Source organism: Musa acuminata, chromosome BXJ1-6, assembly GCF_036884655.1.
Source record: "Musa acuminata AAA Group cultivar baxijiao chromosome BXJ1-6, Cavendish_Baxijiao_AAA, whole genome shotgun sequence".
Taxonomy (NCBI): domain Eukaryota; kingdom Viridiplantae; phylum Streptophyta; class Magnoliopsida; order Zingiberales; family Musaceae; genus Musa; species Musa acuminata.
The window spans coordinates 42,842,510-42,858,754 of NC_088332.1; the positions used below are offsets into that span (position 1 = coordinate 42,842,510).

Below are 16,245 nucleotides of genomic sequence, written 5' to 3' on the forward strand. Positions count from 1 at the left end.
TTTCAAATTGTCATCACTTGACTCTTGCCCAACCCACTTCTTACAAGTTCTTTGCTAGCTTTTGGCACTCCATTTATCTTGAATATGTGTTAACTGCACAGCAACTTTGAATGGAGTACCACCTTCTTCCAGTGGAGTTCTGATAATATTTGAGAGGTCAGGATTCTCTCTCATTTAGAAGCTACTAATTAGCTTCTTTTAGCGCTTATTCTTATCCATTTTTGAAGTCATTCCTTTCGTCACAGGCTGACTGATATTTAGGGTTCCATATCACTATTGCCTTTCAATAACTGGTAAAGGGATTTAATAAAAATTAATAACTGTTTTAAGGGATTTTATCCCCATATGTCATTACCATTAAATTATATGATAATAATTAACCTAAAAGATATATATTCACATGAGTTTTTAGTTTCCAGAGGATTATAAATATATTTACACTAAATTTAAATTTATAAGTATAAATATGTACAAAAATCCTAAATTTCGTTTTTTTTTTGTGTGTCTGCCTTGGCCACTTGGGGTCGGTATTGGCTCGACCGGACCGGATCTGACCGAGACACCGGTTCGGTCGGATTGTGAACCAAAGTTTATCGGACCGTTGTTCCGGAGCTTTACCACAGCGGAAGCGGCAGCTCTTCGAGAAACTCGCTTTGTTCTTCGAAAGGAAGGAAACCGCGACGACGATCCCAGATTCCCGTTGCCGGTAAAGAAGAGGTAATCCGGTTCTCCATGCCGCCTCGATCTCGATCTGCGGCCAGTCCTTGGGGTTCTTCTTGATCCCTAAGTCTTGGATTCCCCAGTCCCTTATTAAACCATCCCCTTCACCTTGGATCTGAGCGATTCCGACACCGTCGCAATGGAAAGCATTGTTGATCTCGTGGGATGCTGTAGATTTTGCTTAAACTGAGCCTTTTTGGTTGCTCTTTTGTTGCCGACGTTCATTCTAGCTGGATACGACGAAATCTTGAGTTTTTGTTTGAATACGGAACCTCCTCTGTTTCAGGCCGTGTTATTTCAGATTGGGTAGTGTAACTGGGGTTGAGCCGATCAGGATTTGATGAGACATGGACAAGTCCAGCGCTTTGGAGTACATCAACCAGATGTTTCCGACTGGTACGGTGGATCGTCTCTTGTTTCTTTCGAGCATTGGGTTCTTGTTTTCGATCGTGAATCCTGTTGCGCACAACGAATTTATAAATTTATGGAATTATAGTGCTGCTCTTAATTTACTGGTCTTTTCTTGGTGTTATTCGTGCAAAGGTGAAACCACGTCGATACAAATCCCTGTAACTTTCAAGGTCATGCATGATAAGGCAATATATCGTTAATGAACTGGAATAAGAGTCCATGAATTTGAAGAAATCTGATCTAAAATAAATCAAGAAATTAAGTTTTGGATCAGAGCTCAAAGATGTTTCTGTGCAACACTTCACGGTAATTTGAAAAGTTTCCGTATCCAATAGTCCTTTAATTGTTATGTTTAGGATCTAGCTGCTTGTGCTGAACTAGATGCCAAAGCAACCAGCAAGATATATGATATACAATACCACTAACTGAGACTCATATGTGGGTCTACTTTTGATTGTTAGCAAGCATTTTTATTATGCAAACTAGTGAACTACGACTTAGAACGCTTATCATTTATTTTATGACTCAATTTCAGTAGACATATAATTGCCAAATATTTTGTTGATAAGTTCTATAGCTGACATTGTGTCCCATCTTGTAGTAATTCAATTTATGGAAAGTATTTTAATATCACAAAGTCTTATAAAGAAATCAATTTTCTGAAATTCTAACCTTGTGAACCATCTCGTATATTCAGAAGCATCATTATCAGGGGTAGAGCCACTTATGCAAAAGATACAAAGCGAGATTCGCCGTGTAGATGCCAGTATATTGGTTGCAGTCCGACAACAGGTCCTGCCTACCTTTGTTGTCCTCCCAAATTCTATTTCTCTTGATTTTTTTAGCCTACACCATTATCATTCTTCAGTAGTCACCAATGGGGTTCATTCCATGGTCATTTGAGCAATCTGGTATGATTATATATAATTTGTTTTAGGGGAATGATACCAATGGGGTTCATATTTATGCACGTGCAGAGTAACTCTGGCACAAAAGCCAAGGAAGATCTTGCTGCTGCAACACATGCTGTTCAGGTCCTTTTTCCTCCTTCGACATTCTTACTTGGATAACTTTGTATTTCCTAACATGAAGTGAGGCAGATGGTGACATCTTTGTTCTTGCAAATGTTATTAAGGGATGTTTTGTTGTATTATCCTTGTAGTTATGGCATTGTGATATTTTAAAGAAATGGAATTGAAAATCATTTGGGACTTGAAGATGGTCACTGTTGTTAAATATTTATTCCTCTCCTGAAGTCCATTTCTCTTGGTAAACAGGAGCTTATGCACAAGATACACGAAATAAAAACAAAGGCTGAACAAAGTGAAACCATGGTTCAAGAAATCTGTCGTGATATTAAGAAATTAGACTGTGCAAAGAAACATATAACAATCACAATTACAGTTCTTCATCGACTTACCATGCTAGGTTAGTTTTTATGCCACTACCTCTTGCTAGTTATTTCTTTTTTCACTTATCATTTCTTTGATAGTTGTTACTTGATATGTGGAATTTTGATGAAATGTCTACAAGTGTATATATAAGAGAAAGTGAAAGAGTTGTATATTACATTACTATATTGTTTATCCAATTTATCCTCTTGTTAAGCCTATTTGTTTTGTAGAAATACCTCCATATCCATACCCGAGGACTAGTGCCCGAGTGTGAACAACATAGCTTCCATTCTTATCCAAGAATATATAGCATGTGCATATCATTTAAATTGCTATTTTCTCTGTTTTTGTGCTCCATTTCTCTTTTTCCTTAAGTATTTATATTGTAGATACCACCAAGGTCATAAAAACCAACATACTGCCTAGTATGGTCCGATATCTACTGGTCTGATAGAGGACTGACAAGCGGACTGGCTCTGTATGGAGCAATTTCTCTTTTTTTTTTTTTTTTTTTCTCTTTTTTGGTCTTCTTTAGACTTTTCTTGAAACTCAGTACATATTGCAGTATGAACACTTGGACTGGTATCGTACCGATTTGAGCCCTGACTGAGTACTGGTATACAAAATTGTGAACCTTGTTCTGTACTACATATGTTTGGTTAATGCGAATAGTCTTAATTTTGTGAGATTGTGTAAGTCAAACGGAATTAAAGCCTTCATATCATAATGATCCATTGACTGGTTGGAAGACCATACTAACTTTACGGAGTTTTCAATCCTTGTGATTAGTTTTTGCTTGTTCTTTTATAATACTACTTATGAATTTACTGATACCTGATTGATGATGTGACTTAGCAGTTAGCAGATCCTAGTTACTTACTGAAAATGGATTACTTATGTTTATATTAAACATGATACTTACAGTATCGGCTGTTGAGCAACTTCAAATAATGGCTTCAAAACGCCAATATAGGGAGGCTGCTGCCCAGTTGGAGGTAGAATAACAAATTTTAATGTTTATTCTTGAAATTGTGACTTGTGCTTGATAGAGTACCAGTTTTTTCTTTGTTTAATCTTTATTTAGGTTGTACAATGCATTCTTTATCAAGAGTTAAAACCATTGACTGATGGAAACTTCAATATTTGTTATTGGTAGGGTAATAATGTTTTTGATGGTAATATTGAGATCAAATTTGAAATATCATCTCTCTTTACATAGATCAACATGGACACAAGAGTTAACTATTCTGATGAGCCTATTAATGGATTCTCACTGATATATTTTTCAGAATGAACTTGCTGAAATACTTGATAATGCTAAGAAGAATGCTATGGGCACCGACTTTAAATGAAAACTGCACTGTATTTGCAAAATCTTGTTGCGGTTTGTGCTCATCTCCACATTCTTGGGGCCTTAGATTACCAGGCTAAGTGACAAAAGGACACAATGGACTTAATTGTCCATTGCATATACAACTCAACTAAAAACAGTTTTAATGATAGCAAAGAAAAAAAGGCAAATTTAACTATTTGAAACAACCAATGGTGTCATTCTTTTAAGTTTTCCATGTTGATATATGTTTCTGTCAAGTGTAATTTCAAAATTAGTGTTATTATCTGACTACAAGTGCTGGTTTCTGAATTTGCAACCAATATTCTTCTGCAAAATGTATTTAGGATTATCATAAACTCACTATTTTACATGCTCTTGATTTTTTCACTAGCAGCTGTCAAATCATAATGTGGAATGCCAACATTACTGCTAATAGAAGTTGTGGCATGTTTCCAGGCAGTAAACCAATTATGCAGTCATTTTGAAACTTATAGGGATGTACCAAAGATATCCGAACTCAGAGAGAAGTTCAAGAACATCAAGAAAATACTCAAGTCCCATGTCTTCTCAGACTTTTCAAGGTAGTTGTTAATAGATTTCAGGAAATTTTATTGAAGTTATTGATATGCACTTTATATATTTGTTCATAAAAAACTTGAAGAAATACTATGTAATGTATAGGGATATCACAAATTAGATATTGGGTTGAATGTCAAATCATTCTATGGCTAGAACATACAAGATCAAGGTTTACATCTTTATGTTCATTGGGATTTGAGCCTTTTCTAGTTCTGAGTTCTCAATTTTAATGTTTTTAGAAGAATGATAAATGGGAAAATTGAATCAATGATTTTCTCGTCACAACATGCCATGCTATGTGGTGGTTATCACATTAGTTGCTAACAAAGCTTGGCACAAAGTTTGTGACTTTGTGTTGATTAGTACAAGCCTACATTTTGAATAGACATGAGCGCATGAGTTACTATCATGGTTTCAGACGCTAGTTCGACCATGGACCAGAATCTGACCACATGGTCCAATGCTGGAGGGTGTTAATTTTTGACTTTTTTTTTTGGGGTGATCCTAGATGTAACATGTCGATGTTTCAGTTCAGCACTTCAATACTTTGTGTCATGATGTAGGAGACTGACATACAACTACTCAAAGATAGTCCAATTGCTCTGAGTACAAGGAAAAGTTAGCTGATTTTTGTAAGGTTTGCTAGCTCTTCAGTAGTCTAGAATAAGCAGCAGCAATTAAATAAGTCAGAAAGATCCAATACCTGATTCTCACTAATCATATTAAAACAGCAAGTGTCTATAAGGCACACCTGCTAATTTGTACTTGATTGTGGTGGTTCACGTGCCTGGTCTAATCCACTCTTGTGGGTGTGTAGGTGTGTACAGCTATTTCAATCTTTTATGAGATAATATTCCCCATTTACTCATTAATTTCAAGCCAAACGTCTACTTCATAAGGACATTGATCAATTTGCAGCACCTTGCAGCACCATTCCAGTTTTCATAACTCCGGAACAATCTTAATTAGTTGTGTAATTCATAATTCATGCATTTGCTTTGAGATACACATAATTAGTGTTAAGTTGAGTTTTGTGAAGTGGAGAAAGGAAATCCAGAACAGATTTTTTCATGATAGAATCCAAGTATGTATGACTTTCACAAGGAATTGTATGATTCGAAAACTTGACATGGATTTGAAAGACTTGAAAAAAGGATAATTAAGGGTTTTATATCAGGACTCAGGATGTATCTTTTATCGAAAAGAAGTGAAAAAGATTTGAAGAACTATGACAAAGTTACTGATTATGATAGTAATTCTCAAAATGCAGGAATAAAAAGTAAGAAGATTAAGCCAAAACAAGTATTTGATTCCTAGTCTTGTAAATCTCTTGCAATATAGTGCAAAATACGGACGCAAACTTTAGTTTTTCAGTAGTCTTTGGGTTGCCTTATTCGAGCTTCTGGTTGAATTCCATGTCTAGCATATCTTTTAATTGAGAATGACCTAGTACAATTTCACTGATTTAGAGGTCCATTTAAGTAATTGTTGACAACAATCTGCAGCTTAGGAACTGGAAAAGAGGTAGAAGAAACTAATTTGCTGCAACAGTTGACAGATGCTTGCTTGGTTGTTGATGCGTTGGAGCCATCTGTAAGGGAAGAGCTAGTAAGAAACTTGTGCAATAAGGAGCTGACTTCATATCGTCAGATCTTTGAGGGAGCAGGTTACTTAATTCATGTTATTTTGAGCTCTTCTCCCATCTACATTTTACTGATCATGAAATTGGTTTCTTTTGTCACTTTTATATAGAACTAGCAAAACTGGATAAGACTGAAAGGAGATATGCATGGATTAAGCGTCGGCTGCGGACAAATGAGGAAATTTGGAAAATTTTTCCTTCTGCTTGGCATGTTGACTATCTTCTGTGCATCCAGTTCTGTAAGCTAACAAGGTTTGTGACACTTGATCAGATGTTGCACCTCAACCTATTCTGTGTCTTTTTTTCTCTGGCATCAAATTCTTCCTGAATTGATCTTAACTTTGACCTTTCTTGTCTTTTTCAACACAAAACAAGAGTTTCTCTGACTGAAATTAAAATTTTGCATTACACAATTCTACATTTTTTGGACATATCTATTGCACTCAAAACCTAAGTGGTTTTTATCAACTCAAACATTTTGTAATGATATCTTTCAAGAAAAAAATAAAGCCAAGTTTTTCAGTAGAAATAAGATAACATATGAAATTGAAAAGATTTTTAGCTCAAAGCTTGAGCATTTATTCTTCAAGGAGATTTAAATCAATGTCATGTTAGGGTTTAAGGGCAGATATTCTATTTGAATATACAATTGATTCTCATATGAGTAGGATAATAGCTTCTAAAGTTCCAGACTTTAGTTATCAGGGAGCACAGTGCAACCTTTCCGTGACAATAGATGATGACCTTTTGTGCATATTAGCTTCTGTTTGTTAACTTTTAGCCAATATTCAAGGAAGATAATGCATGCATCTTCAACAAGATAATTTGACGTATCTAATTTTGCAGGACACAGATTATGGATATTCTCAGTAATCTGAAAGAGAAACCAGATGTTGCAACACTCTTATTGGTAATTCTTCATCTTATTTTTCTACATTGTGGCGATGCTTTTTTATTTGTGATTAATAGTTTAATATACTTAATGTCCCATTAACTTGTGGAACTTTGCAAAGGTTTGAAGTTGTTTGTAGCACAAAAAGGATTTTTACCAAATTAGATTATCTCGTTATCTATGTACATCTTAACCGTCAATCTTCAGAGAAGCTTCTGACAGACATTGAATGATGCTATTGTTTCATTGTCAACCCTGCATCAAGCAATTCTATTATAAATGATACTTTAGTAAAAAAAGAGAACTATCTCTTTCTCCTTGTTGCTTTATATTGTTTGATGCTCGGTTTTTATGCGTAACTGTAGTAGATCCCGAAATAGCTTTTCAGGAAAGAGCATGATTTTGACATAGTTAACTATTTAGTCAATGCTATGGGGGAATCTGTCAGCCACCTCTTTCTTTGTTTGTATATTATTCAGATTTATCTGATTAAGGACAATTTTGATCTCCTGGTAAACCACATCAAACATTTTTAGAATGCAAAATTTTGTACTCGGGAGAATCAAAGAATGTTCATGTCAGCTAGAAACAGGAATTATTTTTGTGAAAAAATCCCTAATCTAGGAAATCAAAGACGGTTCATGTCAGGCAGAAAGAGGAATTTTTTTTTGTACAAAAAATTTCCTAATCTAGGAAGAAAACATAGCATACAAGAAAACACACATCAGTGGTCGAGGGGTATGGAAAGCTGGCCGCATAGTATAGATGTTGACTAACTGTTTCTGTCAGTACATATTGGGCACATGGTAGTTTGCAGCACAACTTAGATGTGAACAATTGATGAATGATGTGCAAGACTGTGCAACAATGAGAAACTGTCAGGACCTACGAACTTGATCTACCCTTCCAGAAAAGTGGATGTCTACAAAACAGTAATTGAAGTAAATATGTTCAATGACCAGAAGCAAGAGTCCTACTCCCAATCGTCAAAAATTCTAGCTCAACGAGAGAATTAACTTATTAGTTTGATGAACGTGAAACTACATGGTCCAAAATGCACAAGTGCAAGTTGAGGATAGTAGGTCATCTAGCCTATATTTACAAATGCATTCATTTTTCCACTTCTTAGGTGAGACTATATCAATGTGTAATAGTCTAAGATAATATGAACAAGTTCGAAGGAGATCTATAGTTGGTGTAATTAGATGACTGAGTTGATTAGGATTAGTAATGTGAGGCGAGATAAATGAAGTCTTAAGAAGACTTTGATAAAAATAATAAAAATATTTGATTATTATTGATTAAACTAAAGATATTGGCATTACGCAGAGCTCAATGGCACAAAGATGCATGTTGCCGACCCCAAATGATCTAAATATTATGGCTGTTGTTGTTCCAGTCCAACAAAAAAATGTAACAAATTGCTTGGAAACAGGTCAAGTAAATTGGGACATTTTGTTATTTATTTGTGTTTTGGTTTGTTTTTATTTTTAATCTAGAACTTTTGTTTTTGGTTCAGAAGCAAACTATTATGATCCTACTTTCCACATTTCAGGCATTGCAGCGGACCCTTGAGTTTGAGGAAGAAATGGCAGAAAAATTTAGTGGAGGAACTGCGAGCACTCATGACAAAGAACTTGGTAGTGACGTCGAAGAAACTGGTTTGGGGGAAAGCAACAAGCAAATTGTCTTGGATATACGTAAAAAATATGAAAAGAAGCTTGCTGTGCAACATGGCGGAGATGAAGCAGTATGTACCAAATGACTTCAGTTTCTTTTAAAATTTTCCTTCCTATTGTAATTAGCTTCCTGGTTTCTACTTTTTTAGGAAATTGACAAACAGAGAGATTTATCTGTTCATGGCGCTGGAGTAAGTATCTTAGTTTCCTGTGTGATATCTAACTTGCATGTGAGATCATGCAAATATGATATTGATATCCATCCTGCCCTTGCAGTTCAACTTTCGTGGAATTGTTTCTTCTTGCTTTGAATCACATTTGACAGTTTACATAGAATTAGAGGAGAAAACACTAATGGAGCATTTGGAGAAACTTGTTCAGGTTGTTAAAAATATTAATTTCATGTGTTGTTCTGTCACATACTGGCATGTAATTATGAAATATGTTTTCTTATAGGAAGAAACTTGGGAAACTGAGGAGGGAAGTCAGACAAATATTTTGTCAAGTAGCATGCAGGTATTATGTACTGTTATATTTTCTGTTATGAGAATTGTCTTATTGTGAAAAATTCCATGCATGCTTCCAGTGTTATAGAAGCTGAGGTTGTAAATTAACTTAGTCCTCATAGGCTGCTTCAGAAAATTATCTGCAGAAAGGTTGAGTTTTTTGGTTATTGATGTCTAGAAGATATTAATATTCCTTTAACCTTGTTTCTTATAGCTATAGCATTTTGTTCTGCAGATAAAGTTAAGTTCATGAATTTGTGATGGGAGCTAAAATCACAAAACTTGCTTCCTTCAAATCTGTTCTCAAGCAGTAATTTAGTGTCTGACTAAACCTAAAGGAAAATAAAACATAAAAAATCATCAATGTTCTATCTGTGACATCAAGGATTACCATCACGAGTGCTTGTGTCATGCCAGCACTAAGAGATTTTGGCAATGAGATATTTTGGCCAGTAAGTGCCCTATAAAATCTGTTTTTGGTCTAAATGGTCCAGGAAGGGAAAAAGGGTTGCCCCATTTTTTATTGTATATGTCTATATGATATGTTTGTAATTGAATTAAATATATTTCAGCTGATCATTTGAAACTCTACATTCTGCCTGAGCAAGGTCATATCCGTCTATCCAAGGACTGGTAGTGGTATGGGACTAAGATTTAAAACCTTGCCTTGATCCATATGAGTTGAGGATGGGAGAGAAGAGATTATCACAAAGGATTGGTGAACATACTTTTTTTTCTTTGCTTCAACAAAAATTATATTTTCTTGCCTTAAAACCTTTGTACTTAAATGAAGTTTAATAAAGATTATTTTCTAGATGTTCTTTGTTTCACTTGGAATTGTTCAATGCTGCAGTTATTCTTGATAATAAGGAGAAGCTTAAAGCGATGCAGTGCCTTAACGAAGAGTCAGACTTTATTTAATTTGTTTGAGGTACATATTTATTCATATTTAATTATCATATAATGCTGGGATTGCCCAAAGGGATCATTGTTCGAGGTATATTACTTATTATCTTGAATTGACTAGGTATTTCAAAGAATTTTGAAGGCATATGCAACAAAGCTATATGCTAGATTGCCTAAAGGTGGTACAGGGATTGTTGCAGCTGCTACTGGAACAGATGGGCAGATCAAGGTCATCACCATGTTTTTCTAATTATTATCGTAGATGAATGACTAATTTATCTAGTTTCACTTTACTTTGACATGTAACACTTGTATTTTATAACAATAACGGCAGACATCTGACAGAGATGAGAGAATGATATGCTACATTGTCAATACAGCGGAGTACTGCCATAAAACTGTAAGTTGGCTGTAGTTCTTCAAATTTTTTAAGGATAAGTTTTGTATTAGATGAATTCTAGAGAGAAATTTGAATGTCAAACTATTGTACTCTTGGATTGAGAAATTGGATTCTCTTGTGAAATAGGATAAAGATTAACCATTAGTTATGCCTATTACATAGTATTGTTCTTCCAACAATTTCTTGATTTGTCAGTTATCACAGTAAGTCCTTTTCATTGTCCAAAAAAAACTGTTAATTATGAGTTATTATTTTCCATCCATCAGTAATGGAAGTTAACATTATTTTACGTTTCTGTGACAGTCTGGCGAGCTAGCTGAAAACATTTCGAAGATAATTGATCCTTCATTTGCAGACAAGGTGGATATGTCAGAAGTTCAGGTAATAAATCTGATACCCTATATCTAAGTTCCTTTAAACCTTTTAAGAGTTTTTAAATGGGTGTGCATTTTGCATTTATGCAGGATGAGTTCTCAGCAATGATTACAAAAGCATTAGTAACATTAGTGCATGGGCTTGAGACCAAATTTGATGCTGAGATGACTGCAATGACACGAGTTCCTTGGGCGACTCTTGAAAGTGTTGGTGACCAATCAGAGTAAAAACTCTGAAGTCTTAGTTCTTTAATATTTAATTTCTACATTTGAAATGAATGTGATTCCTCGATGATCACCAGGCACTATCTTGCTGCTGTCCATCAAAATTAGACATTTTACCGATCAATTGTATTGAGGCTCACAAGTCCATGCTCTTCTTTGAACAATTAGAACCAAACCCATATAATATTCTTTCACGTTAAATCATACCTATGAATGTATGCTGTTGAGCAGAAAGGTGTCTGGGTGGTTCAAGTTGGAGTATTGAACATTTGAACATGTTTTGATAGAAGCGTAAATTGATATTTTATTAAGCTGTTCATTATTCTTTTCTAGTCAATGTTATATTTCAATCATCAAAAGATTCTTCTGATGTTTGCAGGTATGTCAATGGCATCAATTCTATTCTTTCCAGTAGCATTCCTGTGCTCGGTAGCCTACTGTCTACCACTTACTTTCAGTTTTTCTTGGACAAGGTAAGTTTTTAAACCGAATTTGTTGTGCTATTAAATGTATCTTTAATAGCTACATCCCCTGTGGAAATACTTAATATGGTGCCAGCCTAGATGCATGAACTAATGTTATTGTGATATTTGTTCTTAATTGCACTGTTTGTTGTATAGTGTCTCAAAGATGGTATCACCTTTTGCATGGTTTTTAATTTGATTAAACCTGTTAGTAGAGCTGGTATTTACCTCCGCAAGCCCAAACTAGTACATGGATCAGGCAAGATTGCCTGTTCTAGTTTGAGACACTGCTTATCTCCCGATAAGCTTCTGGATTGAGCTTAAGGCCAGTAATTTTATGGCACAAGGTCTTTCCTTTTAAGTCCTGAGTCTTAATAGATACATATGCCATTTTTTCTCTCTTCCTCTTGTCCACGCTAGGGCAAATAACTGCCTTCTCCTTGCATTGCCACTGCTTCATTCTCCTTGTGTCACTTTTTTCTTTTCCTTGCATTGGTACTGCCACCTTTTCCTCCTTCATTATGTGTTGCTACTGCAGCCTTCTCTCCCCCTCGTCTGCCTCCTCCTCGTCTTTCTCCTCCACTTCTCCCCTCTTTTCTCTCTTTCTCTCCCTATTCCAATTCTCCTCTCCTTCCCTGGCTGGACACATTAGTCGGCATGGGAGTGTACCGACACATGGTACACTCTGCCCCAGGAATGGTATTGATACTGGATTGAGATTTAAAACCTTACTTCCCATAACAATTCTTATCATTTCTTATTTGCACCTAGACACTTTCTAGGATTTCCTCATACAATTGCTCCACTAGTGAGCTAAATTACGCAGCTGACATGGTCAAATTTACAAATTAACTTTGGAGGTTTAATTTATTTTCAATTCAGAAGGTTTTTTTTTTTGTTTGGAAGCTAGATTTGGAGAATTTTAATATTTGATTTCCTAATGGATGCTGAAGCTGATGAATGGGGGGTCCAATGTCTAAAATCAACAACCTGGGTTTTACCCCAATGATTAATTTGCCTCTTTCCATGGAAGCCATTGCATGGTTGCTTGCCCAAGTAAAGTGATAATTTTCTCTTGCTGACCAGTTCGTCTCTTCTCAGAATAGTTATGCCAATTGTTGTTTATATGAGGAGCTGGAGTTGAAATTCTTCCTGGCCTATTCCATTTTATATTTACATTGATCTTTTTCTACCCAACCCCAAATAGTTGAGAAATTACTATTTATTGTTGTTGTTGTATTACATTGTTCTTTTCCTGTTTTTGTTATTTTTCTGATAACTTGCAATGAAAATACTTCCAGCTAGCGGCATCTCTTGGCCCTCGATTTTTCCTCAATATTTTCAAATGCAAACATATATCAGAAACTGGTGCACAACAGGTACGTTGAATTCATCGTTGATGGTTAGAAACAAACACAGAAGACATCTCTTGAGTTTTTTTTCTTCTTAATTGAATGTAACTTGGAGACTTTGATTCTTTATGCGTTAGATGCTGTTGGATACTCAGGCTGTAAAGACAATTCTTTTGGAGATTCCTACTTTAGGGAAGCAGGTACTTGGCATTTATAGTAATTTTTGTTTATCGTATTTAGACTTCTAAATTTTTTTCAAGTTGAATATCATGAGGTTAGAGGAGACTAAACCATCGGAGGTATATATGCACTTGTTTATCTGAACTGTGGCTTAGTTCATGGTAGAACTTATAGATGTAGTTAAAGAGACCAAGATGTTTTAACGATAAGCAGTGGCTTCTAAAAAGGAGGGCAATCCTTGGCTCAATGGTTACATTACTTTTCATGTCCTGGGTGACCAAGGAACTGAGTAATGTGAATGACCTTCCTATTGCAATGGTAAGTTGTGTAAATTGACCCTCCACAAAGGCAGGAGTCTCATGCATTGAGATGTCCTAAGCTACTCAAGAAGTAAAATTGTCAAGTGTATGATTTTTTTTCTTTCAATTTTTAAATTTATTCATGATATTTTGTCAACTAATGTTATTTGTGTTTTTTCTGATGCTGGAGCAATCGCTGCCCTATGCTAGCAAATTAAGTAAAATCATTGGCTATATAAGAGTTTTTTGGTCCAAATATTTTAAATCTTTTCACGGTTCTTCATTAGCTGTTGCTGTTTGCATATTTTCCTTTAATTGTTGCCAACTTTTGCATGTTCTTATTATGATTAATTATTGTCCTTTGACAGGCAACAGTTGCTACTAGCTATTCAAAATTTGTTAGCCGTGAAATGAGTAAAGCTGAAGCGCTGTTGAAGGTATGAGCTTGACCCGACTCATGGTTATCACCTGAAGAGCAAATACCGAAGTTCAAGGACCAACCTGCTTTATACAGGTTATATTATCTCCAATCGATTCTGTTGCAAGTACATACCGAGCGTTGCTTCCTGAGGGAACACCTGCTGAGTTTCAGAGGATACTGGACCTGAAGGTTCTTTTCTTAAATGTTGTGCTTCTCATTTGTATGATTGTCCAAAGTTCTGAGGAACATTAAAGTTAACTATGCTTGTTCACGTAGGTCCTTTTCTAGCATTAGTCCAAGTAAGGAAACATACTAATGAAGAATTAGAAATGTGTTGTTTGTTGGAGACTAAAATTCAAAAGGGTCCATTTGTTTTGCCAAAGAAAACTATCTTTTGTTGTTTCAGTTTTTATCCAAAAGCAACTTCGAACCACCAAACACTGTGGAACTACTGTTTCAAGGAACTGGAACTCGGGGTACTCCACTTCAGCACTGATTTTTCACTTTCGGTGAAACAAATGGGCCTTGGATATCATTGTTTTTTAGCAATACACATCACAAAATCAGCCATTATTCATTAAATTTGAGAGAAGTTGTTTCGGAAACCACCTTTGGATATTTTTGGTTAGATCATAAGGCATAAATTTCTCTTCCTTTTTTCTTTTTTTCCTTATTTTGCTAATAGAACTTTACAGTATTCAATTACTGTTGTAAGAGGATTGCCAGATGTAAAGATGGCAACCATAATTGTGTTTTAGTTTTTTCTAATTATTTTAAAGTGACAACACAGACTAAAGCCTCCCAAAACCTCGAAACACATCTTTTTGCCAAGGCTGTGTATACTAGTTGCCTATAGTTATCCCTGCATAGCCAGTGTGCATGCTTTTGTTGCACTTCTTACTGTTTTAGTGTGTTGCAGGGCTTGAAGAAAGCAGACCAACAAGCTATACTTGATGATTTTAACAAGCACAACACTGTAATCAGACACCCATCGGTGGTGGCTCCATCCGTTGCCATCCCATCTGCTCCTCCATCAGCACCAGCTGCTCCAACTGTCACTGCTACATCTACTCCATCGATCAATGTTGCTCCCTCTGCTGCTATTTCATCCCGAGAAGATGTGCTCACTCGGGCTGCAGCGCTCGGAAGGGGAGCTGCTACAACTGGTTTCAAGAGGTTCCTCGCATTAACAGAAGCTGCCAAGGACAGGAAAGATGGACCTTTCAGGAAGCTCTTCAATCCTTAGTCTATTGTTTTTTTTTAGAAAAGTCTCCTTAAATCTTTTTGGGGAACAGAGTGTTTATTAGTGTCAATGGATGGGCAGACAGCCTAACAACGTTTTGCATGTAAACTTTCTGCAGTTATCGAGTGGTTTTGAAGTTAGGGTTTCTCCTCGGACAACTCTTGTTCTATGCCATGCAAAGAGCCAGACTGATTCTTTTAAGTTCATGTTTTGGCTGATTCTTCCGAACTGTTGTAAGTAGGTTTAACACGGAATGGGTTTGTGACTACCATAGTTTAAGGCCATGTCACCTAAGAGATGTATAGTTTTTTTTTCTTTAATAAAAAACAAAGATCCATATTGAATATTATTTTTTTGTTTTATGTTGATACAAATACTTGTTTGATGATGATGGTTGTCGCATAGATGGTTAAATCATATGATGAAACTTTCGATGCCAATTTTATTTAGCTACTACTTTTATGCCCTAAAGAACTTAACGAACAAAAATAAAAGGTAAATAAAAAAGATCTCCCTAATTTTGAAAACAAATTATAATTACATCTCACCCTATGAAATTGGTAACAGATTTTTATAAGAAAAAAAAATCCAATTATTTTTTATTGATAATTAAAAAAAAAGAGAGGAATAGTTGGGCATATTGATAAGGCATTATGCTGTGATAAAAATAGTTTGGGGGACTAAAACAAGTAATATGATGTGAAATGATGCAAAAATTTGGAGGATAATTTTTGACAATTTTATCCTATACTAAAGTTAAAAATTTCTTCATAATTTACCAAAAAATAAATCTCTAAGGAAATATAACAAAAATTCAAATTACATTTGTGTCCAAAGTCTTCGAGGTAAGATCTTTATGATTAAGTTATGGACTAATTATATATTATTTTTTATAATTAGTTATCTTTAATATCTTAATTTTTATATTTTTAAAAGTTAATTAGAATCTCTATACTTATGAAAGTGAAACATCTAATCATGTTTCTTCTCACATCGTCGACTCTATTGATAAAAATATAACATGTATTGTTACATATGAAAAATAACATTAAAACAAGGTTAAAAATATAATTTCATGATGTTATTCTTATCGTCTAAGGGAAAAAAAATTAATGGAAAGAAAAAAATTTTATTAGAAAATAAAATGAGGCTACTACTATTCAATTGCTCCACCTTTTTTCTTTGTATCTACGGAGGGTTTTGTTGTTGAAAAATAAAACACTCC

At 35.1% G+C, this 16,245-nt stretch overlaps 1 protein-coding gene across 7 annotated transcripts; it reads left to right on the forward strand.

The window, feature by feature from the left end:
- Positions 1–604: 604 nt before the first annotated feature.
- LOC103989564 (vacuolar protein sorting-associated protein 53 A) lies at positions 605–15,226 on the forward strand. Of its 7 annotated transcripts, none has more exons than XM_009408443.3 (25): positions 605–717; positions 1,007–1,116; positions 1,829–1,923; positions 2,109–2,165; positions 2,409–2,559; positions 3,450–3,520; positions 4,315–4,439; positions 5,943–6,103; positions 6,190–6,331; positions 6,926–6,989; positions 8,527–8,721; positions 8,800–8,841; positions 8,927–9,031; positions 9,107–9,166; positions 10,010–10,087; positions 10,184–10,291; positions 10,397–10,462; positions 10,766–10,843; positions 10,927–11,060; positions 11,441–11,534; positions 12,827–12,904; positions 13,015–13,077; positions 13,725–13,793; positions 13,871–13,966; positions 14,697–15,226. In XM_009408443.3, the coding sequence occupies exons 2-25, from the start codon at positions 1,068–1,070 to the stop codon at positions 15,021–15,023; spliced, it is 2,508 nt and encodes an 835-aa protein (XP_009406718.2). In that variant the 5' UTR covers positions 605–717; positions 1,007–1,067; the 3' UTR covers positions 15,024–15,226. The 7 variants fall into 7 exon arrangements, with proteins under 7 accessions (XP_009406718.2, XP_018682408.2, XP_065045144.1 ...); XM_018826863.2 differs by having other exon boundaries at positions 4,353–4,439; positions 5,989–6,103; XM_065189071.1 differs by lacking the exon at positions 605–717 and having other exon boundaries at positions 2,069–2,165.
- The last annotated feature ends 1,019 nt before the right edge of the window (positions 15,227–16,245 follow it).

What these genes read in the sequence shown, in the direction of transcription:
- LOC103989564 (XM_009408443.3), top strand. Translation starts at nt 1,068, where the DNA reads ATGGACAAGTCCAGCGCTTTGGAGTACATCAACCAGATGTTTCCGACT. An exon ending in TTCAGTTTTTCTTGGACAAG is followed by an intron (nt 11,535 to 12,826) that starts GTAAGTTTTTAA and finishes AAATACTTCCAG; the next exon opens with CTAGCGGCATCTCTTGGCCC. An exon ending in TTCCTACTTTAGGGAAGCAG is followed by an intron (nt 13,078 to 13,724) that starts GTACTTGGCATT and finishes GTCCTTTGACAG; the next exon opens with GCAACAGTTGCTACTAGCTA.